The sequence below is a fragment of the Nannizzia gypsea genome, genomic scaffold, assembly GCF_000150975.2.
Source record: "Nannizzia gypsea CBS 118893 supercont1.1 genomic scaffold, whole genome shotgun sequence".
In the NCBI taxonomy this organism is placed as follows: Eukaryota; Fungi; Ascomycota; class Eurotiomycetes; order Onygenales; family Arthrodermataceae; genus Nannizzia; species Nannizzia gypsea.
Genome location: NW_003345201.1, coordinates 72,559 through 98,977, shown reverse-complemented (window position 1 = coordinate 98,977; position 26,419 = coordinate 72,559). Strand labels below are relative to the sequence as shown.

General features: G+C 48.8%; 11 protein-coding genes across 11 annotated transcripts; 5 read left to right on the top strand and 6 right to left on the bottom strand.

Moving 5' to 3' along the window:
* Nucleotides 1-673: 673 nt before the first annotated feature.
* Nucleotides 674-1,645, top strand: MGYG_00038 (Fum3p; the record flags this gene model as incomplete). Its single annotated transcript, XM_003175899.1, has 1 exon — nt 674-1,645. The coding sequence occupies one exon, from the start codon at nt 674-676 to the stop codon at nt 1,643-1,645; it is 972 nt and encodes a 323-aa protein (XP_003175947.1).
* A 158-nt stretch (nt 1,646-1,803) lies between these two features.
* MGYG_00037 (major facilitator superfamily transporter MFS-1) lies at nt 1,804-3,559 on the bottom strand (the record flags this gene model as incomplete). The annotated part of the gene is made up of 2 exons (XM_003175898.1): nt 1,804-3,255; nt 3,326-3,559. 2 exons carry the CDS (start codon nt 3,557-3,559, stop codon nt 1,804-1,806), a joined length of 1,686 nt encoding a protein of 561 aa, XP_003175946.1.
* A 665-nt stretch (nt 3,560-4,224) lies between these two features.
* On the top strand, nt 4,225-5,760 carry MGYG_00036 (LysR family regulatory protein; the record flags this gene model as incomplete). The annotated part of the gene is made up of 1 exon (XM_003175897.1): nt 4,225-5,760. One exon carries the CDS (start codon nt 4,225-4,227, stop codon nt 5,758-5,760), a length of 1,536 nt encoding a protein of 511 aa, XP_003175945.1.
* Nucleotides 5,761-6,005: 245 nt separating this feature from the next.
* Nucleotides 6,006-7,277, bottom strand: MGYG_00035 (short chain dehydrogenase/reductase family oxidoreductase; the record flags this gene model as incomplete). The annotated part of the gene is made up of 5 exons (XM_003175896.1): nt 6,006-6,454; nt 6,518-6,824; nt 6,881-7,014; nt 7,072-7,138; nt 7,248-7,277. The coding sequence occupies 5 exons, from the start codon at nt 7,275-7,277 to the stop codon at nt 6,006-6,008; spliced, it is 987 nt and encodes a 328-aa protein (XP_003175944.1).
* A 1,325-nt stretch (nt 7,278-8,602) lies between these two features.
* MGYG_00034 (hypothetical protein) lies at nt 8,603-11,036 on the top strand (the record flags this gene model as incomplete). The annotated part of the gene is made up of 6 exons (XM_003175895.1): nt 8,603-8,614; nt 8,670-8,780; nt 8,854-8,899; nt 8,970-9,703; nt 9,780-10,426; nt 10,499-11,036. The coding sequence occupies 6 exons, from the start codon at nt 8,603-8,605 to the stop codon at nt 11,034-11,036; spliced, it is 2,088 nt and encodes a 695-aa protein (XP_003175943.1).
* A 390-nt stretch (nt 11,037-11,426) lies between these two features.
* On the top strand, nt 11,427-11,681 carry MGYG_08879 (hypothetical protein; the record flags this gene model as incomplete). Its single annotated transcript, XM_003175894.1, has 1 exon — nt 11,427-11,681. The coding sequence occupies one exon, from the start codon at nt 11,427-11,429 to the stop codon at nt 11,679-11,681; it is 255 nt and encodes an 84-aa protein (XP_003175942.1).
* Nucleotides 11,682-12,816: 1,135 nt separating this feature from the next.
* MGYG_00033 (polyamine transporter 3) lies at nt 12,817-14,610 on the bottom strand (the record flags this gene model as incomplete). Its single annotated transcript, XM_003175893.1, has 1 exon — nt 12,817-14,610. One exon carries the CDS (start codon nt 14,608-14,610, stop codon nt 12,817-12,819), a length of 1,794 nt encoding a protein of 597 aa, XP_003175941.1.
* Nucleotides 14,611-15,643: 1,033 nt separating this feature from the next.
* On the bottom strand, nt 15,644-18,033 carry MGYG_00032 (tRNA wybutosine-synthesizing protein 1; the record flags this gene model as incomplete). The annotated part of the gene is made up of 2 exons (XM_003175892.1): nt 15,644-17,940; nt 18,012-18,033. The coding sequence occupies 2 exons, from the start codon at nt 18,031-18,033 to the stop codon at nt 15,644-15,646; spliced, it is 2,319 nt and encodes a 772-aa protein (XP_003175940.1).
* A 742-nt stretch (nt 18,034-18,775) lies between these two features.
* MGYG_00031 (carbapenem antibiotics biosynthesis protein carD) lies at nt 18,776-20,290 on the bottom strand (the record flags this gene model as incomplete). The annotated part of the gene is made up of 2 exons (XM_003175891.1): nt 18,776-19,319; nt 19,380-20,290. 2 exons carry the CDS (start codon nt 20,288-20,290, stop codon nt 18,776-18,778), a joined length of 1,455 nt encoding a protein of 484 aa, XP_003175939.1.
* Nucleotides 20,291-22,149: 1,859 nt separating this feature from the next.
* MGYG_00030 (delta-1-pyrroline-5-carboxylate dehydrogenase) lies at nt 22,150-24,030 on the bottom strand (the record flags this gene model as incomplete). The annotated part of the gene is made up of 3 exons (XM_003175890.1): nt 22,150-23,643; nt 23,729-23,830; nt 23,905-24,030. The coding sequence occupies 3 exons, from the start codon at nt 24,028-24,030 to the stop codon at nt 22,150-22,152; spliced, it is 1,722 nt and encodes a 573-aa protein (XP_003175938.1).
* A 547-nt stretch (nt 24,031-24,577) lies between these two features.
* Nucleotides 24,578-25,681, top strand: MGYG_00029 (ornithine cyclodeaminase/mu-crystallin family protein; the record flags this gene model as incomplete). Its single annotated transcript, XM_003175889.1, has 1 exon — nt 24,578-25,681. One exon carries the CDS (start codon nt 24,578-24,580, stop codon nt 25,679-25,681), a length of 1,104 nt encoding a protein of 367 aa, XP_003175937.1.
* Nucleotides 25,682-26,419: the final 738 nt, after the last annotated feature.

The window sequence follows — 26,419 nt, the reverse complement described above, 5'->3', positions numbered from 1 at the left end:
GGCTGTGCTGGCGATTCAAAACCTCTATGGAAAATATCCTCATCGCCGGGTACTCCGTACTTACGTATATTCCGTACATATACCAGGTATATTCCACAATGCATTAATCGAGTCCGCGATAATGAGATGGCCCAATCTCGGCCATAATAATCTATGTTTGCACGGAGCAATGTGCACAAATAAGAACGCGTATAATAATGCTGTGTCTTTACAAGAAGTTCAGATGTCGTTGATGTTAAGAGTCTTGGCGCTTTGATTACATAACTAACTAGTTAACTAGTTAGTTACCTAAGTTAAGCTTCTATCCATCCATCGCCGATGCAGCTATCAATTATGAATTTCCCTCCAGGCGGACCGAGGATTCCACGCACACTCCTTGGAATCCTAACTATAGAATTCGAAAATTGAAATGACGGTGGAATGGGCTGAGAGTTCTAGGCCGCCGCTGGCGCCCACTTGGCTGCCGGAATCCACGTACCCGGGCGGCTCATCGTTGCTACGGGGGACGGGATCCGAATCTGGCGAGCTTAATTCCGGAACGATAACTCCAAATGGCCATATGCTCGGGGCTGTTGGGAGTAAATATAGATAAGTAATGGCATCATAGGAGTTTCCATTCGGGTAACTAGTTATATTGAACGAACTTAGGATAATCATAGTGGTCATCCTCAAAATGTGGCGCATCCCAACAGACACCCCCCAAGTCGCGGTCCCTAACCCTGGACTCAAGCTTGCCGAAGTGACGGTTGACACTCCGTTGGATGAAGTTTTTAAGTACTGGAAGGAAAGCGGCGGCATCATTTTAAAGAACATCCTGACTGTCGCGGAAGCAAACCAAATCACAACCGAACTCGAGCCGCGCCTTAACTCGGTCCAACGGGGCTCATTAGTCCCGCACTATGATCTTGCTGCCTTTCATGGCACCAAAACTAAGCGTGCAGGTGATATCATCAATCACAGTGCCACCTTTCGAGATAAAATTCTTGAAAATGACTTTATACACTCCATCTGCAAAAGGTGCTTTAGCGAGGGCGGGCATAATGGAGACTACTGGCTCTCTGCGGCCACGACACTGAATGCGTCTGGGCCGCAGCCAGCGCAGGTCTTACATCGTGACCTGACATCCTATCCACCATACGCCCAGCTTGGGCCCGAGGGTACAGAACCACAAATCAACTTTCTCTTTGCCTTTTCAGACTTTACGGCTGATAATGGCGCAACGCGTCTCATCCCGGGTAGTAACAAATGGCCCTTTGACCAGCGTGGAAATATGGAGCAAACAATCCCAGCCGAGATGAAAACAGGAGATTGCCTACTGATTGGTGGAAAAGTGATACATGCCATGGGTGAGAATAAAACCAACACGGAAAGGAAATGCACACAGCTTACAGTCATCCCGAGTTTCTTGACTCCGGCTGAAGCACATCCATTCATAATCAAGTTGGAGACGGTGAAGAAGTTGTCAAAGCGTGCACAGCGATTTGTGGGATTCAGGTCACAATATCCTCGAGGATCACCTGGGCTGTGGACCAAGGATTACATTGAATTGGCATTGCATCTAGGCTTGGATGACCTTGGGGGTGCTATGGAGGATTTGCAAGATGTCATCAACCAACCCAAACATTGGGACACAATGGACTATTAAAAGATCCGGTAGTTAAATGTAGCTACTTTGTACATGCTTTTCAAGGACTCTGATCTGCCATATATACTATTCTACAGAGACATTCCTACATACGCCCCATTCCGTTTAGGGGATGAAATTAACTAGCATTAACCCCCCATCTATACCAATCCTTACTATTATTCCTCAAATCGCTGATTCCCAAGATTCTCCCCACTCAGGGCAATCTCATCTATGAATATTGCGGTCACAAAACCCAGTCCACCAAGTCCCGTCATCGTATAAAATATCGTCTGGAAGCATTTCAGATAAACTTTCAAAACGGGAAGAAGCGTTTCAGGGGAAACATCTAGCAATCTTAGCTTTTCAATAAAGGCGACAGCATTGGAGGCATCACGGAGGGGCAGCAGGGGGCCTGTAAGTTGTGCTGCAGAGGAGGATATGGTTGTCGAGAAGACAGTGTTGAATATTGTCGAAGCAATAGTAAGGCCAATCAGCCCTCCAAACATGCGAATAGTGAGAAATAAACCGATCGCTAGGCCTGTGTCGTCGACATTCTTGACACTCGCTTGCATGGGTAGAAGATTCAGACGGAGCAGGGCCACCCCCGCTCCCCATAGGATTGGGAGTCCAAGGCGCATCGCTGATGTTGATTCTACACGGAGAAGGGCTAACAAGCCTGTCCCCAGTGTGAGTATGATCCATGAAAGCCGTAAAAGCCATACGTATCCTCCAAAAAACGGGACCATCATCATTGAGGTAGCTGCAAGAACTACACTTGTAACGACAGTAGGCAATAGAGAGACGGCAGATAATATTGGGGTTTCTAGTTGTACGGCTTGGTAGATCAGTGGTAAGTATTGTAAAAGCGAGACTAGAGTTGCGCCATGGATAAAGCCTCCTGCTAATGTCATATTTGCGGTCTTTGAGTGGAAAAGGCGATGGGGCACAATAGGGGCTGCGGGCCTTGCTTCGTAGATGGCAAATATTGCAAGCACAAAAACCCCCAGGAGCATTGGAACAAGGGTCTGCCACGACGACCATGGGAATAAGGAGCCGGCCCAGCTGATAGGCAAGACTAGGATGGTGATGCCGACAATAACGAGCATCATACCGATCCAATCCAGGCGGGCCAGGTTTTTGGCAAGTGATTTATCGAGTGGGACTGGCCGTAGTTTGAGGAAGAAATATACCAGGGGCATGCCAATTCCTAGCAATGGCAGGTTAACCCATCCAATCCATCTCCAAGTAGCATAAGTAGCAAAAAGCGCTCCAACAGAGGGCCCCATTATATTGCCGATAGCCAGGACAATGCCCATCAAGCCAAGGTATTTGGCGCGTTCTTGCAGCGTCGTCATATCTGCAATAATCACCTCCACAAGGACGTCGATTCCTCCGCCACCAAAGCCTTGAAGCACTCGGCCAATGATAATAGTGTTCATATTTTTGGCAACGGCAAAAACGACGGATCCAACGAAGAACAGCGTCATACACACGAACAAGGGCGGTTTTCGACCAAATGCGTTAGAAACACTCGCCCAAATCGGTTGCATGGCAATACCACATAGTGTGTAGGACAGGTTCGCCCAGAAGGACTCTAGACTTTGTCCCCCTAGCTCAGCGGCTATGGTCTATCAACGGTGTTAATGTGGGTAAAAACCATGATGGACGATAAGTAGAGAAGACGTATATGTTGCTTACCGGAAGTGCAATACCAAGAGCAGTTGCGTCCAGCTGAAAGACAAAAAGGCTAGTGGCAAGGCCTACGAAGGCCAGCTTAAAGGCCAGCGACTTCTTTGGTGCTGCCTCGATACCATCCGTCGCATTTCTCTCTCCCTCCGCTATCTCTGTCTTCTCTGATACTGGCTCTGGATCTGGCTTGGGCGTAGATAAATCGGCACTAGTTACACTAGCTTTAAGCTTTGGGGCGCTCATAGTTACTTAAAACCAAGGCAATAATAGTTTCAACTCTAAACTTATGTTAACATCGGGTTCAAACTGTGAAAGACAGGCGGTCTCCTAGGAATTGGAGGCCGGGGATGAGTTATCTAGACAGGACAGATGGCAAAGCCGGGAAGAAAAATGGGAGTGTGCATCCAGGCGAAGGATTGAACAAGAGACAAAGGGAAAAGGCGGCATCGCCCCCGGCCTGCACGGACACGGACAGGGATAATTGCACGTGATAGTCATGTGATAACTTGTTAGTTCGGGCTGGAGCCCCTTTTCGATCCAGGGGCGGAAGTGAGAATGTTGGGTGAGCTCCAAACGTCCAACACTCAACACTCAACAGCAGCGCAGGGTGATTCAAGGCCGTCGCTGCGAAGATAACCAGGCGGATGGTTAGCCGCACGCAAGCCTCCGCCTCCTAACTAGTTACCTGTTTCAAGAATTAGTGAACTGTTTCGCGCCGTAACTATGGTGCGCCGGGTTCCGGGCCGCTAGTTAGTTAAGGGATCGGACCGCCCCGTGGGCCAGGCCAGGAAACCGATGGATGCAGGCGGTTGATATCTAACTAGGGATAGGGTCACGACCACGTCGATGCAAAGGGATTCAAAATCTTTTGATGCTCGGGTTATTCATCGCAGAACACATAAGTTGCAATGGGGTTTTTTTGCTTTAGAGGGCAGCCTGCCTCTCCGCCGACAGTGCCAACAGACACGATCATTCCTTTCCACTTCTGGGATGATGACCACCATACGCGAGGCCTCTCATTTGATATTGCATTTCGCTTTGACGACATATTGGACCATGAGAAACTGCGGCGTGCTCTATCCCGGCTCCTCGAAATTGGGGATTGGCGGAAACTCGGCGCTAGAATCCGTAGGAACACAGATGGGGAATTAGAATACCACGTTCCACAACATTTCAACGTCGAGCGACCTGGCTTTGCATACTCAACAGCTACATATAGCATGAATATAGCCGACCATCCACAAGCGTCGCGTTTAGCTCAACCTCATGATCTTCATGCTGCCGGTCGCCCTTCCGTTTTTAGTACTGCATATGCCACTACGCCAGAGTTCAGGTCCTTCATCCGGACTGCAGACTTCCCCGATCGCTTGGAAGGTTGGCTGTGCTCAGATAGCCCCCAGCTGGCGATTCGAATTATTAACTTCCAGGATGGTTCACTAATTACTATTTCTTTCCTACACAGTCTAACGGACATGATAGGCCTTAATGATATCCTGGACGCCTGGACCGCGGTGCTGCGCGGTCAGGAAGAGCAAGTAAAACCCTTTGTCGGATTTTCTCAGGATCCGTTAGCTGGCCTTAGCAGGACGAAGTCAAACTCGCTACAAAAATATGTGTTTGCTGACACGTTACTCATGGGCTTTGCATGGTTTTTGTTTGCGTTGCGCTATATCTTGACAGTTGAATTGTTTTGGCAGCGCAGGGAAGAGGACCGTGTCATTTTCTTGCCTGCCAGATACTTGCAACAGATGCGAGAAGAGGCTACAGAAGAGCTTACATTAAAAAACCATGGTGATAGCAGCAATCCCCCCTTTATTAGCGAGGGAGACGTTTTATTTGCTTGGTGGACAAAAATAGTCCTCCAAGCTGAATCGCCGTCTCCCAGCCGCACGATCAACATGCGGAATACATACTGTTGTCGGTCGATTTTAGCAGAGCTTGGTCACATGCCATCTGCCACTTCCGCATTAGTAACCAATGCTGTATTTGCAACTCTGACGTTCCTATCCGTTCGCCAGGTTCTCGAAGAGCCTCTAAGCTTTACCGCATCCGAAGTCCGCAAGTCTCTTATACAACAACGAACCCCAGAGCAACTCCGGGCACTGGACGCTATCCAAAGAAACACTCTCGACAATGCACATCATCCAGCCCTCTTTGGAAACCCTAATATGTATATGATAATGATATCAAATTGGGTCAAGGCCAAGCTTTTTCAGGTGGATTTCTCTGCTGCAGTCCAAAGAGAAGGTATGTCACTCGACGAGCGGAGTAATCAGCTGGGTATGCCGTCTTGTATCCAGGGTACTGGGACTAAAGGATATGCAACACGAAACACCGGCGTGGTGATAGGAAAAGATGCCGCTGGAAATTGGTGGCTATTGTATACTCTACGGAAACAATCGTGGCCGGCGGTGGAAGAGCAAATCCTCTCTATGTCGGGTTAAGATACGTGATCATTTAAGCATATATCCACTTCCCAATCTCTAAATATACGAGAGAGAAAGGCAATATTGTATGTCGTGGAATTTATTGCTGGGAAATATTCAAAACAAACTTTTGATGCAAAGTGCAGTGCCTAGGGACCGGGTCCATTGTTTAAAGATCTTGAAGATTTCTATATCCTCACAAAATGGGAATTCTCTCTTCTAGATAAGAAGGATATCAAGAGTTGCTATGTCTTACTTTATCCTTACTCATGGCTGCTATCTTCCCGACACATGCTCTCCCATTTCCTCCTCAGAATTGGCACAACAAACCATCCCATCACAACACTCATTAACGAATCCACAATCCCGAGCCCCCTCTTTGGACTTAGCCCAGTCATATTCGTAAACAAAAAACTCGCAGCTAACGAATCCTCGCAGATGATGAAATCACCTTTGTCCACCCGCGCGATAATACCAAGGGCGACCTTTTCAGAGGAGGGGAATTTCTTCTCTAGCTCTGAGAAGGTGGGTACGTTCGTTCCTTGTATGCGTTTGGTGAGGTCAGGTTTGGTATCTTGTTCAAGGACGAACCCGGGGGAGATGAAGTCAGCTGGGAAGGCGATGTGAATCGTGTAAGTGGTAGTTGGAGAGTTGTGGCGGAGGACTTCGAAACGGAGGGTGTCTGCTAGTGCTCGAACGGCACTTTTTGCGGCTTCAAACGCAATGATGTGAGTGGAGATAATAAAGATGAATCAATATGGAATGGTGAGCTTACGGGTATAGGCGACACTCCCGGGCAACCCCAAAAACGCCGCAGCACTGTTTATGAAGATGATCTTCCTGGTATTCAGGCAGAGTTTTTGCTGTGTTCCATTGACGGCCATCGGAACCTTGTCATTCTCAACCCAAATATCCAACATAGCCTTTGCAGCATAAGCGGTCGAATAATAATTGTTCTTCATGCAAGAATCGAGCTGTGCGGGCTTTAGATCAATAAAAAAACCGTTCTCAGCGTGATTTCCGCCCGCTGAACAATACAGAAAATCTGCTATTCGAGGCTGAGATCTGAATGCTTCTGAAACCTGTCATCTAGTCAGAGCAAAACTATGCCGGAACACCGGTCTGTAGGGCAACAGACTGCAGAGGCATCGGCCATATCAACAACCACCGCATTTATCTCTTGCTTACTAGCGTCCGCACAATTCCCGATTATCTCGTTCTTTGCATCCTTAAGAGGACCGGGCCGTCTCGCAAATATCGTGACATGTGCACCTTAGGCTGCAAGTCAGTATATAATCAGTGTATTTCTGGTTTAGAGAGCTCCCAAACCCCGTGAAGCAACTGCGTTGGAAATCGCTTTTCCTAGCCCGCCAGAGCCACCAGTGACGAAAACCGTCTGCAGAGTGTGTTAGCAGGTACTCCGTGTAACTAACCAGCTAGTTAACTAGTTACTTGGCACATCCAGGCTGCCCCGTCGGTGACCAGTTCATAGAATACACACGTACTTTACCAAAAAGATCTTGGTCTGGTTTCATCCTTTCATTCCACCCTGAGATGTTTCGAGGTCAGTGGAAGCTTTCTCCGAGGCTCTAGTTACCAAAGTTCTAAAGAGCAGTCTATGAGTAAAAAGCTAACTATCCGTCTAGCCTGCCGTCAAGAGCTGTCAAGAGCTTGGTTAACTATTTGTTTGGTGGGACAGACGCAAGAACTGCGGGCCCAATCGGGGCGATCGCCGCCCGGGTCCCGCTCCCGAGAAACTAAATCTCGCGGAGAAGACACGAGGCCGGCAAAATGCTTAACTGGCGAACTAGTCAACTCTATGCTTAGTTTGTCAACACATTCAAAATGGGCTCTACGGGTTCCTTCTGTTGGCTTGTTGCTCCTTGTCTCTCATACGTATTGCCGATTGTCGGACATTCGAGGGCTAATCACCGGATGTCATGCAAGCTTCCCAGCCTTTAGTCACTCTTTGCGGAGGATGTACTCCGCCCCAACCCCATGTTTCCCCTCCTTTCTAATGCATAGAGTGCCTCAGCCGTTCTCCTCCAGCATCCTCCGCTCGTGTCCCGCATTCTAGTCCCTGATAATATCTGTGGAAAGCTCTACCACCCCCGCCCCTACTGCCGATCTTAACCCGTAAGTAGGCTATGGGGCCGGATACTGCAGCTCGACATCCAATTGCAAACACCGACGAGGGCGATTGGGCCGGAAGTATCCAGGATTCCATCCGCATTAGTTATTGATCGGTACAGTATCTCCCGAGTCGAACATGCCAGTCATTGATATATCCTAGAAGGCCGCCTTTATAATCAATGCATCCGCAAGTGGACCCAACTACAGGGGGCGATCACACTAACACCCTAACACCCGTATTGCTACACTACACAGTACAGATACTACATTTGACCTTCCACTCTGTACAGCTTAACATTGCAGCCCATACACTTTACATTTCCTACATGGAAATAGGCTAGAAGACTTATTGACTACCTGTTGGGCGAGTTATACAACGCTACTGCCATGTGATCAGAGATGCTCTCGAGGGGCTAATCTCGCACATCTAGCGTCAAGGGCTCCCTGTTCAGGAGTTGCAGAAGAGTAACCCCGGGTATGCATACTCGCACCATACCATGTTTATGGGAATGCGTAGGGTTTGTACGCCGTAACAATAACATACATCTCATCCTGCAGGAGCATAACATGAATGGTGGACCCTAGCGCAGCTAGAGCGATATCCCACCTATAACTACGTTTTTCCCACAATTCGACCTCTTCTTTAGCACAACTAACTAGATTTTCGCGAGGCCAACAATCACTTTGTTTTACAAGCCTGGGGCAATGGCTAACGAATCTGGCAGAGATGAATATACAGGTAAGACAGCCAACCTGGAGATGCAGTTGATCAACAAGTTAACTAATTCTATCAGTGTGCGACCAGTGCCGGGCCAGAAAGATCCGCTGTAGTAGGGAAAAGCCGTCCTGCAGAAACTGTAACCGTCTCGGTTTGCAGTGCGAGTGGTCTGGTCAAGGCAAAAGGTGTAATCAAACAACCCTCCTGTACGTACTTCGCCACTTCTTCCCGCATGGATATCTCCAGCTTACAGTTAATAGGAGTCATACTATCTTAGGGATGGGCAGTCGTCTTCAAAGCTTAGAGGTGAGCTGTTTGCAGTCCAATAAACATCTGTATACTATATCTTAGTGATTTCTTTTAAAGGCTTCAATAGCGGACACACAAAGATCTTTAAAACGGCTTTTCGAGGGGTCATTGGTTGTCGTGCCTCCCTCCTCAAGATACCCAGTCAGCCCATCAAGGACTACGCCCCAGCTATCTCCTCAACAATCTGCAGATCCTGCAAAAGTACCGGTATTTACGGTGCCGCTTGGCCGTCACCATTTGGGCCCAGATAATGATAGAAGATTCTTTGGTCCTACAGCTCTTGAATCGCTAATGCTCAACATCAAGGATGAAATCTCTGACATCCCTGATATCGAGAGCCACACCTTGAAGGAGGGCGTCTTGCAAGCACAACGCAAGGTTAGCCTTCTAGTTGATCAGCAAGACGACGGACCTACCAAGGGAAATTCTCCACCTACAGCTCCTCCATTCGCCATTCTGGATGCTATGGTTGAGCCATACTTTGCAACAACGAATCATCATTTCCCAATCTGGACAAAAGAAAAGTTCACTAGAATGGCTGCTACTCTGCGACAGTCTGCAGTACCCGACCAAGATCTTGCTTCTATAATTTGCTGTAACAATCTAGTTCTTATGGCCATGTCAGCGGACTCATTATGCTCAAACCGACGGGAGTCACTGCAAACCAAGCAGGCACGCAAGTCTTCATCAATCGACTCCGACATTGTTGAAGGCTTTTTGACAAACGCAAAACGCTCCTTAAATAATCTTGACCAACTCATCTCATCTCGCTTAATCAATGTTCAGGCACTCTTATCCATGGTATGTCCCTGTACAGTGCCCGCCTGTCCACGGCTACACTATAAAGATACAATGCACCTTTTCTGACAACGTGAAGTACATAGTGGCGCAAGAGCACCTCTCCAAAGGCCTATCTGAGACTTTATTTGCTCTTGCCGTTCAATGTGCAAAGTCAATCGGTATTCACCAATGGCACTCTTTTCGAGGCGATCTCACCAACGAAGATATGGAGGAGAGACGTAATATCTCATACTGCCTATACGTTCTTGACAAGGCAGTTTCCTGGACAGCAGGCTCCTCTCCAAACATACCAGCCACCGATATGCATTTCGACCCATTTCTGGCGACCTCTGAAAGCAGTGCAGTATGCTGCCTCCTTGCGAAGACCGAACTGGCCAGGATTGAGGAGACTGTCTATTTAGAGATATATGCTAACCAAGCTAAAGAAAAGAACGAAGACCAAGTTCGGGATTTCGCAACCATGATTTTGTCAAGACTTCAAAGCTGGCTGGCTGACTCGGGAATTGAGTTCGACAAATTGCAGAAGGTTCCTAAAAGCTCTGCTTCAAATCTCCAACTTGCCATCAGATACCTTTGTGTCCAGCTGCTGCTTATTTGGCCACATAAGAATCATCCAGATGGCATGTTTCAACGAGGTCAAGAAGTTGCGAAACTATGCATGAGATATTTGATTTGCCTCTGGAATTCCTCCCCAGACCAAGGAAATCATGCTGTTTTCCCATTGTCAGTATACGCTTTTGTCCTCTTTATACTCCTTTAACTAGGGTTTAAACTAACCGTTTGAGCATGGTATAGTTTCCTCGCGTCTCTCCCACCACTCTATCTTTATGAAGTACTATCATCTATTCTCTGCGGCCGAGGGTCAAAGTCAGACATTGATATGCTACAAGAGTATGTTGAGATGCTAAAGGCCATTACTGACCGCCGGGCGGAAGCATCGTACAATCGCCGGCTATACCGATTGTCACATATTGTCACAGATGTGGTAAATATCAGGAGGGCACAGTACAAACGACAGAAGCCGACCGCGGACGGCTCAACAAATACTTATCCAGTGTCAGAACTTCTTTCACCTCCCACAGGCGGATATAAATACACAAACTCGGAGGTTCAAGAAAACGCTGATTCATGTTTCGACAGCACTATATTTCAAGGCGCAGACAGCTCCTTTGCGTTTATGAGCCCAATTAATTCAACAACCGGGGAACTAGCTCGAGAACCGGACGAATTTATGCCGCACTTAGGGAGCTATTCAAAGATGGCTCCCGGAAACGAAAGTTTCAATCCTCTAGCAATAGAGTCATTTAGAGATTCTGTTTTTCTGGAACGGTAGTTATTGATTAAGCTTGGTCAGGGATGACCTACCTCTCGCCTGATATATACTTGCAGACCAGTGAAGATCGAGTGCCAGCAACTTTTGCTGTGGTTTCTATTTTACTCTTAACTAGCTTTCTTTTGTTAATTTTTGTAGAGTAACTAAGTTAACTAACTACCTACCTAGGTACATTATCAGGTAGTTACAGTGCGTAGTTAATTGTTAGACTTAACTAGCTAACGGTTTTTTCAGTTCACTTAACTACGTGAACGTGTGACGTACGCAACATTATTCTAACGACTCGACACATCCATCCTTAACATGATAACTAGTTATAGGGCTTGTGTCCTCGTTGGCTTTAATTTTAATTTTTATTTCTTCTCCGCCTCTATCTAACAACCAGTAGCTATGTCATCGATGCAGATTAACGACACCACCAATGGTGGTGAGGAAAACAATCTAATGACGATTGAAGAAATGAAAGCACGTTATTCTCAAGCTGACTTTGAAGCTGCCATGTTTACCCCAGACTATGTCAAGTATTACCCTCCATTACTCCTGTTCTCCCCTATACCTACTGACAAGATATTCCTAACCATATTCAGGCACCGGAATGAGGAAATTAAGATGCTAGAAAACTGTCGCGACAGCAAAGTCGTCTAATGACGTCACCTAGCATGGAACATTTTGAGAAATGCTTTGCGGGACAACTGAAGTTAAACTATGACCAAGTCACTGTGATTTGCAGGCAGGCTTGTTTACGGGCCTATTCCGCGGAAAATTTTGACCTCGGGACAATTGTGATGGACCAGGGGCGCGGCTTTTGTGAGAAATATGGCCCAGGCACCTATGGGCTGAACTGGTAGCTATCCGAACCTTTGAATTTCTATTTTGATATTTTATTCATATTTTATCAACTTACTAAGATATGGACCTTTAGGAATACCCAATTAGCTACGACTCACACTCATTGCCATTACCCAAGGATACCTTGGGGCATTGGGCCTATCTGTCCCCTGTGGTCCAACAGAAAATGATAAGGGCAATTCTGACCCCCTGAAAATGAGTTTCACCACCACACGGTTCGTTGAGCATAATTACATCCCTTTCTGGCTTGGTTATCCAATATTTACAGTTCTGTGCCAAAGTTAGGGGAAGTGGACTCGCCCATGAAATTACACTTCACAATGTTCTTGAAGATACAAGCTCATCTTACTTTGAGCTATTTGGTAGATCTCACTCTGTCAGATTATACAAACTGGTTAGGTACTGCCATAATGGATACTGCCAAGGGTTAGAGTAGAACGAGGAATAATGAAGGTAGAAGTTCAGCTTAATAGATGGGGTCCCTTTTGGGCAGTTTGTACAAACTACCAGCTTTATTACTCCAAGAAGCCTTCCAGGCTCCAGTCGCTGCTCTGGGATGTTTCTCCGCTCATTGTATTTTTTACCGCCACCTGCCTGGATGGGCGAGGAATGCTTTATGTTTCAGATAAAAAGCCCGGTGTAACAGGCCCTCTTCCCGCAGTTTAAATAACTTGATGGGTAGAATACCGTCTTTGGTACTAATACTTGTGTATTTTGCCCCTGAGGTTTTCGATAAAGCATCTGCTTAATGCTATTAATTCCATGCCTCATACTTGGTATATTACGCATCATATTTTTTTAAACCACAGAAGGGAATTTTTATACTATCGATGAGTGTATATTTTACTCTTCGATATATTTTATGGAGAATAATTAACAATACATCCGTCTATAAGAGCTTATTTAAATATACTAAGTAATAACAGACAACTTAACGTCGGTGGGATTTTGTCGTGCTAACGCGGGAAAGACCGGTATTTACACGGTCAATATCGTAGGGGTTCCCTTCATACTCGATGGTTGCAGCTGTACGAGTACGCGTGAGACCAGATCGAGCGGATTGTACTCTGTCGATCCCAGCACCTGCTATCTCTCGTACTTCTAGGCTGCTTCTTCTCGACAAAGGGCCAGCCTCCGATACCACTGAATCACTCTCAAGATGCGCTGAGTTTGCCTGCATAAGCTTTTGCATAAATGCATCCGCCTCCCCGGCAAATTTGCAGCGTTTTCGAATGCTTGCGCCGTATCTGTAGAACAAGAAAGGAAACGGAACACAAGCCAGGGCCAGGAAGGCGGGAATAGTTGAGGCCCAGTGGATTCCAAGGTTTTGGTACATATATCGGGTAAATAACGGGAACGCTGCGCCAAACAGAGATCGAAGTACAGAATTAGCGGCAAGGACCGATGCAGCATATATGGTATATGCGTCTATGAGGTAATTCATTAGACTCAAGAAAACGAGGACCATGCCAAAGCCAAACGGGGCCGACGCTATGATTGATACAATCCAATGTATCTGGGGTCCGTTAGTCCAGGCGAACCAGAAGAGCCCAATCGGAATAGCAATTCCCCCAATAATCGCAACCGGCAGCCGTTCTTCAGGGGGTGCGAAGCCGTTGTGTTCCTTCGAAACTTTTGTATATCTTTTGTTATCTAGAAGGTTGACAACCATAGCGGCGAGGATTCCGCCAAGGACTCCCAAGAATGCAAGCCCTCCGATTCCTGGGCTCCAACCCCTGTGTTGCTGATAAACGACCGGAAATGCTGAAAAGAGCATGTAAAGCGTTCCATAGACAATTGCCATATATGTTGATAGCAACAAGACGATAGGTTCGCGGAATAAAAGAATCCAGGGTCGCATGAGTGCAGTCTTAAAAGCTTGTCCAATGGATAATTTTCCTTGTTCAACATCCATTCTGCTCGTGTATACCTTTCCAGTAAGTGTAGAGAGTCGCTGAGCCCTCTTGCGAAGGAGCACCGGGGGATAGGTCTCTGGAAGGAAAATTGAACCAATAATCCAGACAACTCCAGAGAATATGGCCAAGAATCCTTCGACCCATCTCCATCCTGCTGACTCTCCAAGAAATCCTCCTATAACTGGGCCCAGCACTGGGCCCAAAAAAGGGGCTATGGCGAATATGCCCATGGCCAATCCACGATGTGAAGCCGGAAACATATCCGCAATTACACCCCCAGCATTAGTCAAGGGGGATGAACCAAAAGAACCAGCAAAGAATCGGAGAACAAGCAACGTTGCCATGTTAGGGCTACCAGCTGCCCCGGCATTAAAGGCTGTCAAAGCAAGGTATGTGCCGAAGAATAACAGCTGTCGGCCAAATAGCTCGCTCATGGGAGCCCATATCAGCGGGCCGATTGCAAAACCAAGGACGAATAAGGAGACACCCAGTGTGATAATTTCCGCGTCGGCATGAAATTCTTGAGCAATCTCAATTGCTCCTCCAGTATACGCAGACGATATTAAGGCAACAGCAAGTGTAGCGATTGCAACAACGAAGGTGATCGACCATTTTTTGACGGCAGAATAGTTCATCGGATTTCGGGGGTCGTTTGGGATCCATTGTACAAGATAAGGGTCCTCTTCTGTCCCAGACCCTGGGTATGGATAATTAACGATCTCTGGTGTGACAGCGCCTGGATCAGTTACTTGTCTCCAGTGAGGGATCTTTGTCGGCATCGACTTCTCTCCCTCCATGGCATCAGCCATACCTTCCTATTGTTGTTCAAGTGTCGAGTCCTTCAGGTGGTAGCCGGTATAAAAGAAAGCACCGCGCGTGTGAATAAGCACCATTCGATGATATCGAATTCATTCAGTATTCCTTCCTGTGGCTGTGGAAAACATTGGTTTCTAGGAGGTGGGACGGACGCTTTTATGAAAGCGATGGTCACTGGCGGAATGATCATTGTCGGGTGAGCCGACGGGGTAAAAAGTCTGATGGTTAACATAAAGTGATACGATACAACTGAAATAGCCCAAGTGGATAGCTCGTTCGCCCTAGTGGAGTTGCTCCTGTCACTTCCTTTGGCTATCCAAGGCCCGGCAAGTTGAAGGTATGACGTTGTAAAGGCTCTGGACCTCGGCTGAGTCAAGAAAAGCTGTGCCGGATCCCGAATACGAGCTCGTATTTTGACTTTCTTCACTCGTTTTTTGACGGACGACATTTGGTCCGAAGAAAGGAGACGGCGGGAACAGTAAGTAACAAAAGTCTCTTAGTTATCCAGTCTCACTTGAAGAGCCTCGGCTGTTTCCTGCTGAAGAGTAGAACATCTGTAGAGTGCGCGACCATTGGGAAGGATCGGAAAATTGAACTTGCTACCTTCCTATATTTTTGTCTATTTGACATGTACGGAGTAATTCATTGATCAGTCATATTGAAGGTTGTGCGTGTAAGTACGCAGTATAGAGGTTGCATCCATTCACTTTGAATTATTGGAAGCTTTGAGAAGACAGTGCGGCGGTTATGTGGGTTTATGTCCGAGGGCAAGCTTTAAGACCATTGCTTTCATTGGCTAAGCAGGCGACAGCTTGGTTTAAGGGCCCAAGGCATTTAGCCTCTCGCATTCCTAGTAACTAACTATGAAGCATCGAAGTGTCATAGGTTTGCAATTTGGCGGGCTAGAGCTGCCTAGAGGTATTCCGGAAGATCAGATGGCTCTGTGGCCTCCCAAACCAAGTTAGCTTTCCCAGTCATGGGAGACTGAGTCCGACTCAACTACTTCGTAGCTTGACTCCACGTTTCTCAGGCGGTACTAGCCAGTACCACTTTTCCTGACGGCGGTGGCACGCCTATCTTACCCTTGTTCTTCCCCTTAGTGTGCACTCTTTGGTCATTTGGGTCGAAGCCGCCGTTCCCCCACAAGGCCCACTCCTCTGTCTCCCGCATGTAATCCTCCGGTGTAAATGATTCACCAGTGCGCTTTTCGCGTTCAAGCAGTTCAAAGAAGCGTTCATAATTGATCCTTGTATGCCATTTACCATCTACCAGGAAACGGTTGGATGCAAGCAGGACACAGCAACTATGAGCATGCTCGGCAGATATTCCATATGAAAGGCCACGCCGCGCTAATTCCTCATTAAGTGCAACTACAAATGCAACAATTTCGTGATAGAAGGGGACATTCTGCATTGTTAAGCCTGCGTTGGAGCTAGAGCTCGTTCCACAGTAAGTCACACCTTTGATTTCAATAAAGCATGGCAGGCCTTTCTCGACGAGGTCAGCGTAGCCTTCCACTTCGTCTTCAATGTTGAATCCTTTGACGAGAGTAAGTCGATATACAGTCCTATGAACATCTCTCTTCTCTCGGATTATGCCAAGGCAACGTTGGAGGCGTTCCCAAAAGTCCCGATGTAAAGGGCGATCGATTTTGCGGAGGCTTTCGCGATTGCTGGCATCAATTGATACATAAAGCTGGGTCACCCTCTGAAGGGCAGCCAATTCGTCAGGATGCTGCGCATTGCAGACCAAGAAGCTCGAAATGTGCTCTTTATGGAGAAGAGAGAGCAACTCGTTGATATGGGGGTAGAAAATCGGTTCACCAACCAGGCTCAGAGCACAATGCCTGATCCTCATGGCTTCCGCGAAACGCTCAGCCCTAACCCCGGGAACGCCGCGTAACATCTTGATTTTCTTGTAATGTCCCTCCTTAACTCCACTGAAAATGAGTTCAGGAGGATCAACTTTCCAGCGCCAGGTGGTTCCAACTGGATTTGTTCCATGTCGCCAACAGAATATGCATTTGTTACTACATGAAAGGGAGGGCGTGGATTCCATGCAAAGATGGGATTTAATGCCATAGAAGGAGTTTTTGTAACAGGAGCCGCGTCCTCGCAGAGCTGATTTTGTCCACCGGCAGATTTTAACACCAGAGTGGGATCCGACAATGGTGTATCCTTGTTTTGTCAACGCAGCATATGTTGGAGATGTCGACGGCACCATCTCCTTGCTAGAGGGTGGTGGCCTTTTTGTGATAGAATAAGTGGTGAAATCAATGGGTTCATCATCAAGCAGATCCTCGGGTTTGAATTTGATATCTTCAAGGTCGGTAATCTGTGAGCCTTTAGCTTTCAGCCTCCGTGGACGGCTAAGATTTCGGGATGACTGATAGTCTTCCTCGGCATCTTCCTCGTCGCTTTCTAAAGGGTCACCGCTACCCGGAACGCCTTCGCCCAATCCGCCACCGTTCTCGCATATGTCGTTGAGTACCGAAACGATTCCATCACACCACTCCTGCAGTGCGAGGCCTCCGTCACTGTTCACGTCCCCAAGCCCAAGCGGATATGCTCGTCGTTTCCCTGTCAGTTTGGCTAGCCATTTATCAGCAGTTACTGCCTGAGAGCAAAATCCTTCTTCCATGGTTGGCCATCCTTCCTTGTCACCGAACCCAAAAACAGAGTAACCCGTCAGACCGGACAATGGCGATGTATCGATGCGGAAATCATTGTGAGTTTCATCCAAATGGTTGAGAAAGTTGTTGATAATGCTGTCAATATCATAGCTCGGTAGTATTATGCAATATAGATACGATGTTCCAGGCTCTGATGCTGGTGGTTTTGGTGCCGTCACAAAGTAGTCATCAAAGTCGACGTAGGATAAATCAAGTAGTTCAGGATCCAGGACCTTGCACTGGATATTCTGTGGAGCTGCTTGCAGCTTTGATTTCACACGCTCAAATGCAGCTCGAGCGCTTTTCTCTGTGGAACCCGTCAATGAGGTAAAGAAGAACATGGGCCGAATTGCAGAGATAGCCTCAGCTGTGGTATTTGCACCTCCCTTCGGCGCCTTCGGCGCCTTCGAGCCACGGAGTCTCTTTGGTTCATATTTTGCTTCACTTCTCAACGGAATAGACTTTGCAAGCTTTTTGCTCTCTGGCTGTGTTGGTACATCAGCAACGGTTGTCGTTTGAGGATTCCGCTTCTCCGCTATCGATTGGCTTTCCAATCGCTTGCACTGACTGGATAACTTGACTATAACGAGGAATATGAGCAGTAAAACAGCCAGAATATGTGCTCGATATGTATGCCATATCAATAGAGCGGCTACATAGATAGCAGTTAGCATCTCTGTGATGGGCGGGGTTGTTTTGCTTATCTGCCATTATCTCTCCCACCTTGAAGGGGTATGGTTGCCATGATTGGTAGTAACAGTTTTCTCCCTTATCAAACACACCGCTAGCAGGGCGCTGCTTGACAAGACTTGACAGTTTCTTTGGCCCGGTATGTGCCCTTGTAGGGGTGGATGGCTGTTGAATGCTGAATTGCAGTTTTCTTGAACTTTTTTTTTTTTCATTTTATTTTACTTTTTACCTTTTTTTTTTTTTGGTTCACTCTTCATTGGGCCGTTTTGGCCAGATGTTTGCACTGTTTGACTGTGACGGATTAACTATTTTACGTGCCAAGGTTGAGGGGCCGCTGGCGACTCCAAAAAAGCGACGTCAAAAACTCGAAGACAACGCTCGAACAAAGATAAGTGATTAAACTTGAGAATGATGTTGATTAATCTAAGACTTATACGTCTATTAAAACATGCGAACCCTTCAGTCTATCATGCTGAAGAAGGTGATAAACTATGAAAACAATCCCCATGTTTTTTCGTCGTGAAAAGACCCAGATGCTCGCATGCTCCCAGAAGAAACAAGGATATATCGCCAGAGAAATTACCCAGAACGCCATACAGAACGCTGAAGAAACAGAGAAAGCGACGAAAATGCAGAATTATACAAACGAAAGGTAAATGGAAAAGAGAGTTCGGATAACTCTCTGGATCGCTTTGCGCGTCCTACACTTGGCCTAATGGCGTTGAGTGCATCATCAAATGAAAGTAAAGGGGAATGAGAGAGGCATGACAAAAGGGATGATCGTGTCGTTACGGTGATTAGAGGGCGAGCCTGCTTCGAAGTTCCTGCCAGAGGGCAGACTGGCTGGCTGTTGAGCGATCGATCGCATCGCGGTTCTCCTCTGCGCGACGAAGAAGGTACATCACACACTCCTCAGTAGAACCCCAGACGACGTACTTGTACACCTGGGCGTCCTCATCGACCTCACTAGTGGATTGAGTGATGCTCATTGAAAGTTCATCAGCCATTCCCATGAGCTGGGAGTAGACGACATCAGCAAGAGGGAGGCCATGGCGGATCTGCTCCTGGCGTAGAGCGCGGATCTTGCTGGTACTCTCTTTGTTGTGGCTGGCGAGGACCATGCTGATCTTGGGAGCGGAGTGGTCTTCAACGTGCTGGGTGGCCAGCATATGAGCGGCCTCATCAAAGGCGTTGTCGGTCTGCTCCTTGGTGTCAAAGATGACATGGCGAGGGTCAGAGTTGATGTATGCGCCTCGAACAAGCTTCACACCGAGGGTGAATCCTTCTTCCTTGGCTCGCTGCAGATGCATGGCTAGGGTAGCTGGAGAATCCTTGAGGTACCTAACACATGGATTAGCCCTGGCTCCAAGAGAATGTTAAAAAAGACTACCAAGAACTCACATTTGATATGTGTTGTAGATGACGGTCTCGCCGTCCTTGTTGTATCTCTGCATGAGATTCATCGTCCAGGCGTCGATGCTCTTCTTCTGAGAGTAGTGCTCCGCATCGACACAGACCCTGACATTATTCTGCTTGGCCTGGATGCAGATCTGCTCAAGAGCGTCAGCGAGAACGGGGTCGACGTCTGCCCCCTGCTCCAGCAGTTGAACAGCCCCCTGTCCTGCGCCAGAGTACTTGATAGCAATCAGGTCACCGGAGCTGGAGTACTGGATGGTCTTGAGGGTGCCGTCAAGCCACTGAGCGACCTGTGTGTGGTGAAGGGCCTCCATCTCGGCTGGGGTGCCGGTCTGGTCGGTATTATGGTGGGTGTCGACCTCCTTAGCGTAAGAGAGGATTGCACCCCGATATCCCATGGCCTTGAGACCTGAGACGGTCTGTCTGACCTCAGACTCGTTACGACCAGCACAGAACTGGGCATAGAAGATGTTGTCAAGAAGGTAGCTCAAAACCGGGTTGCCCGTAATAACCTTGAGATTCGATTTAAGAAGACTAGAGGCAATATCCATAAGAAAGGGACGGGACATGGCACTCTGGATGGCGATGCTGCGGAGGAGATCCCTGTTTGGTAGCCTATCAAGCGCTCTCTGTGGTTGCTGCTGTGGTATTTGATGCCCAACGACATCTTCAGCAGCACTACCACCCCCAACTACAGGTACGACCGTCTGAGGCACCTCAGCACCGGTGCCCCATGCTGGCCGATGGCCCAGCGGACCCTGGTTCTCCGTAGGGATATGAATGGGCCGGAGCTTCAGGGAGGAGGCATTCTGAACGGTGTTGGTGATGGGAACACGTCTGATGGCAGACGCTGCTTTGGCGGTGGTGCGAATGTAAGATGGTACACGAGAGGCCATTTCACTCTATGATGGTATCTGCAGTGTGGCTTGTCTCTTTTTTGTTGATAATGGTCTAGTTTGGTTAGAGAGAATGAAGAGAGGAAGAAGGTGAAGAAGGGGGGAGAGAGAGGGAAGGAGGAAAATATATAAGTGTGACTTGACGGTGTGCCCGTCCAAGCGGGACGGCGGAGGTAGAGTGTGACGGCGAGACGGAGGAAAGGCAGAAAAGGGCTAAAGGGCGAAGCTGCTGCTACTGGCGGAAAGAGAGTGAAGAAGGCCCTATGCCGAGAGTCACTAAGCGGCCGTTTCCGAGACTTTCCTGGCGCTTCCGCCCTCACATGACCCAACTTCGCCCCCTTCTTCCTAGCTTTTTCTTTTTTTTTTGTTCTTCTCCTTTCCCCTTTTTGGCGCCAACTTTATAATCTCCCTTTTTCCTATCCTTTTTTTTCCTTCCTTGATTACTTAAAATCAATTGCGTTTCCTTATGTGCTCCGTATATGCTTGCTTCTGCTAGTTTCTTCTTGCTACTACTACTATGGAGTACTGTTACTTGTATGGAGTAGGGCTTGCTGCTGCTGTTCAAGCTTATCTCTTGGCCAGGACGCCAGGTCTTCTGCAGCACCACTCAATAAAGAGAATACAAGGGGCCGTCCTAATAATGCGGCCCAGCGACGTGAAGGGAGTATCACACAGCCAAGGAACGACCGATCGATGATCATTCAAGCAATTTTTTTAAGTAACTCCTTTGTGTCTTCTCAGCCGGTTCATTCGGAGTGCTGCTGCTAAACCCATGGCAGTGCTGAGAGAGAGCGAAAGAACGAGATGGTGAGAAAGCGAGGAAGAAAAATTTGAGCTATTCAGGTGACAGTTCTGGGTGGATAAGAGAGGAGGGCGCGGTCAGCAGCGTCATCACTTCCCCGGAACTCCGTGCCATCGCTAAGCAAAGGAGGAACTACCTAGTTCTCCGTAGAGGACCTTCACGCAGGAAGCGTGCCTAAGCATGAATAATGCGAACGGACTATCCAAGTGGCTGGCTGGGCCCTCTTAGTCAAAAAGGCCCACGGGAGAGCGAGATAACACCGAGAGACGGCCACGTTGGCTCCCTGGAAGGAACTAGGCAGATTCGCGGGGGATGAAGCAAGACACAAAGGCACAACCAAGCCCTCTAGTCTTGGCTTGGCCCTGCGCGGAGGCCTGGACTGCTTTTTTTTCCTCATCACCTCTCGCTCTTCATTTTTTTTTTTTTTTTTTTTTCATTTTTCTTTCTTTTTGTTTGATGATGCAGCTCTCCCTTGCGTGGCAGACGGCCGATAGGGCGAGAGATGGAAATAAGCGTCGCACGGATCTCGGCATGCAAGATCTTCTACCACGTCTTATCTCTATTACTAAGCATGAGCAGGTTATCTTGGTCCTCGACAGGCTTTCCTTTTCAGGGTTCGCGTAACTTTAGTAGTTTAATTGAGATAAGAAAGTTCCAGCAAGCTTTTAGCCTTTTTTTCTAGCTTAATAGGGTTCGTACTAGTACATACAAGGTTAGACAAGGGAGCTTTGGTGATGAGTGAAGCTGGCTGATCCAGCCAATGGGAGAATAGCAGAAGGGCGATAAAAACGCCGGGAAGAACCAGAAAAGAGAAGAAGGGGAGGGCTTCTTAAGCCCTAACTGCCCGAAAGCGGATCCTCGGCAGGGGTCACGGGATAGGTCACGGGGCAGGGCAGAGTTTTCTCCCTTTGTTTTTTAGGGCCTGGACCAGCTTGGCAGGGCAGGCCGATGTCGGACAAACCAACAAACACAAACAGGCAAACATGAAGAGAGAGACAGATGATGGCGAGTGAGACGGGCGAGGGAGATGGAGGAGACAAGTGAGGGGAGGGTTAGTCTATTTGTTGCTGGGGTACTCAACCTCCGAGCAGCCGAGGAAGTCCTCTTTGATGGAGCGGATGTTGACGAAGCGGGTGAGCAGGTTGGCGCTGCCAGCCTTGTCGTTGGTGCCGCTCGCCCGCGCACCGCCAAAGGCCTGTTGCCCGACCACTGCGCCGGTGCTCTTGACGTTGAGATAGAAGTTACCGGCCGAGTGGCGCAGCGCGTCTTCGGCCAATCGGAGAACGTTGCGATCCTGCGCAAACACGGCGCCTGTCAGTCCATAGTCAGTCGTTCGGTCGATTAGACTGCACATCTCCTTAAAAGCGCTCTCGCCCGCAGCATCGTCGTAGACATACACGGCCAGCACAGGGCCAAAGAACTCCTTCTTCATTAGCTCGTGCTCGGCATCGCTCACCTGCAGCACGGTCGGCTGCACGTAGTATCCCTGCTTCTTGTCGTGCTTGCCGCCAGCCAGCAGCTTGACACTGGAGTCCTGCTTAGCTGCGTCAATGACGCCGGCCAGCTTGTCGAAGGAGGCCTCATGGATAACGGGGCCAATGAAGTTTGCAAACTCCTCTGGTGGGCCCATCTTCAGCTTCTCCGTCTCGCGGACCAGGATGTCACGGAATTCAGTCCAGCGGCTCTGCGGTACGTAGGCGCGAGAGGTAGCACTACACTTTTGTCCCTGGAACTCAAACGCACCCCGGACGGTGTTAATAGCAGCACTGTGGATATCGGCAGAGTTATGAATGAGATGGAAGTTCTTGCCGCCAGTCTCACCTACGACGCGGGGATAGCTGCGGTAGGTGCCTGCAGCAATTCCCTGGCCAATCTTGCCATATAGCTCGCGGAAGACGGCGGTACTGCCAGTGTAATGCAGGCCGGCAAAGTCACGGTGGGCGAGAGCGACTTTGGTTACCATCTGAGCGTCTCCGGGGACAAACTGGATCACATCCTTGGGCAGACCAGCCTCGAGCAGGATCTTATAGGTCAGGTAGTTGGCATAGACTGCGTGTGGGCTGGGTTTCCACAGGACAACGTTGCCCATCAGTGCAGGTGCACCGGCCAGGTTACCTCCAATGGCAGTGAAGTTGAAAGGTGAAATGGCATATACAAAACCTTCGAGAGGGCGATACTCGCTGCGGTTCCACACACCTGGTGCATGGTGCTCTGGCTGTTGAGCATACAGCTCCTCCGCATACTGGACGTTGAAGCGGAGGAAGTCAGCCAGCTCTGCAGCGGCGTCGATCTCGGCCTGCCATGCGTTCTTGCCCTGGCCCAACATGGTGGCAGCCATGATCTCGTAGCGGTATTTCCCTGCCACTAGGTCAGCGGCCTTGAGGAAAACAGAAGCCCGATCGGCGAAGGGAAGGCTCTCCCAGGCTGGTTTGGCCTTGAGCGCATCCTCGATCATGCGTGAGACGTCGGCCTCGGTGGCGTTGAAGTATTTGGCGACAGTTTCAGCGTGAGCGGAGGGGTTTCGCTGGATATCGGCAGTGGCAGATGATGACTATCCTTTGTTAGCCTGTTGCCATTCTCCTCTTAGAGTATGAGAAATGTGATGAGACGTCTATCGTGCATCCCTACTAACTTACATCTTTGAAGTGGTAGGGAACCTGGACGGGGAGGGAGGCCTTGAGCGACTGCAGGGCTGCCTGCAGCCCCTGTCTCTGCTCCGAGCCTTTGGCGTAATGATGCTAGAGATTGCCGTCCACAGTCAGCTTTGATCAGCTCGCAATAAGCTTATATCTCGGGTCAATTGAGTTCTCACGTTGGGTTCGTTGGCGATGGTGGGTGCTCTGAAGCTGGACAGAGCTCTGTACCGTACGGTGCTGCCGGCCAACGGCTGACGGGCCAGGCCCAGGCGAGCGGAGCGGGAGAGAAGCGATGAAGACATGGTGAGAAGCAGCGTTGTTCTTATTCTTTGATTTGTGTTTCCCGTCTCGCGAGAATGTGGGTAGAGAGCAAGTGGCAGAAGAACTAGAGAGAGAGAGAGAGGATGTGAAGGAAATGACAGGACAGGTCACTGAAAAGCTGATGATGCTGGCGTTTCTCACTTCTCTGCTTTTTTGCTTAACTAGCTTTCTTCTTCTCTTGCAGCGAGGCGACGCGCCAAGACTGTTATTTCCTTCTTTTCAGGTTCGTTTTCTTGTTTGAGGCGGGAAAGTCGCTGCTAACACCGGAAGGACGCGGGCTAAGGGACAACTCCACCCGGGAGCTGTTAGGAATGACTAAGCAACTCTCCGCCAAGGAGGGGGAAGTACGTGATATAAAACATTATTACGGAATAATAATAATAATGATAATAATAATAATAAACGCGAAGGCCATAGAGCGGGCTGAGAAGCGGACGGTTGATACCTGTCCATGGTGGTAGAAGAAGCCTTAGGAGCGACAATAAAGAGAGCGAGAAAGTGAGAATACAGAGCGACGGGCCAAGGAAGATGCTGGTTCTACGAGAGTCAGACGTGGCGCCGATGCTGCAGGAGCTGACGCTGGAGGAGTGTCACCGTCTACTGCAGGCACTCTGGCGTAGTCTGGCAGCATACTCGGCCAGTAACGCCAGCGATGACAGCGAGGCCGGGAGCGTCCACCAGCCAATGCGGGAGTCGATACAGACGGCAGACGGCAGCACGACGCTGTTTATGCCAGCGTCCGACACGACGACGACGACGGGCATCAAGGTAGTCACTCTGCCTGGCGCCGGAGGACCCCCCGCGGGAGCCATAGCCCTCTTCTGCCCCCAGAGTGGCCGGCTGGAGGGCGTCCTCAACGCCGAGATGATCACCGCGTTTCGCACGGCACTCGCTTCCATGATCCCGTTTCACCTTTTCCAGTTTCCCCAGACTCAGGGCGACCAGGGAAATAAGTTGCTCGTTTTTGGTGCCGGCAAGCAGGCCGAGTGGCATATCCGTCTGGGACTGCTGCTTGCTCCCAGCCTCGCCTCCGTCACCATCATCAACAGAGGCCGTGGGGCGCTCGACAGACTGCGGGCCAGCCTGCGGGACGTTGCTGCTGTCCATCCAGGTGTTTCTTTTGTTTACATCTCCCGAGAAGAAGAAGAAGCAGAAGAAGAAGCAAAGTACGAAGGCCGGCTACGTGCTGCCGTCTCAGAAGCCGATGCCATCTTCTGCTGTACTCCATCAACCGAGCCGCTCTTTCCTCACTCCTACCTTCATAGCCAGCAAGACGGAGGAGGAGAAATCTCCCAGGAGAAGAAACGGCGGTTCGTCTCCATGATAGGCTCGTTCCGCCCGCACATGCATGAAGTTGACACGGACACGTTGCTCTCGGGCCAGACGGTCCTCGTTGACTCCAGGCAAGCCTGTCTCGCTGAGGCGGGCGAACTCATCGATGCCGGGATGCGGCCTGAGCAGCTTACCGAGATTGGCGAGCTCTCCCCTGCCTCCACTCTCTTTGCTTCTTCGTGTTCCTCGAACGTCGTTTTCAAGTGTGTTGGCATGGGGATCATGGATCTTGCGGTTGGGAGGGAGCTGCTCTGCCTTGCCAGTGAGAGAGGAGTAGGTGTATCCATCCAAGGCTTCTAACAGTCAAGTTTACCCCCTAGTTACTCCGTACTTGTCGTTATATGCATCCATCCATGCATGCTCTTTGAGATGAAAAGAGAAAAAAAGAAAGAAAATAGAATTATATGTTCCTCTGGACACCTATCATAAACCCCATATGCGCCTTTCTTCCTTGTTTTACTTCTTGTTTATAGTTGCAGCAAATCTGACTTAAAGCCTCGTATATGCACCTTCTCCATCTTCTCCCGTATCCTCCGTTCTCCGTAAGCTCCGAAGCACCCCATCTTATCAGCCGGTCACCAGTTAACGGCCTCTGCTGGCCTACCAAGCATCAGCCGACCTTCATCATGTTTTTTTAGTCTTTTTAGTTAGCGAACAAGTTAGTTAGTTTAACTCGGTTTGATATCAAGAGAGAAGAAGAAAAAAACGCCCTTTCCTCCTGCACCCCATGCTTATATCTGCGACTAGGGGATGTGCAAAGCTGCCCTCGCTTCCTCGCCCTGCACTTTCGTCAGCCTCGCAAGTGCTTGTATCTGCTCCTACTTTCGCCGTCTGCCATATTGCCCCTTTTCTTCTTTCTTTGGCTCTAAACGGTTTGCTCTTCCAGCTTATGTAACACGATTATGTAATAAAAGTCTTAATTTGCATCACCTGACCATCGCTGAACGTCGGCCTTGGCGCGCTTTTCCGCCCAAAGAAGCAGAAAGCGGAAGAAAAAGCGACTTCGACTTCGACTTCATAATCAACTTCATCGAACTT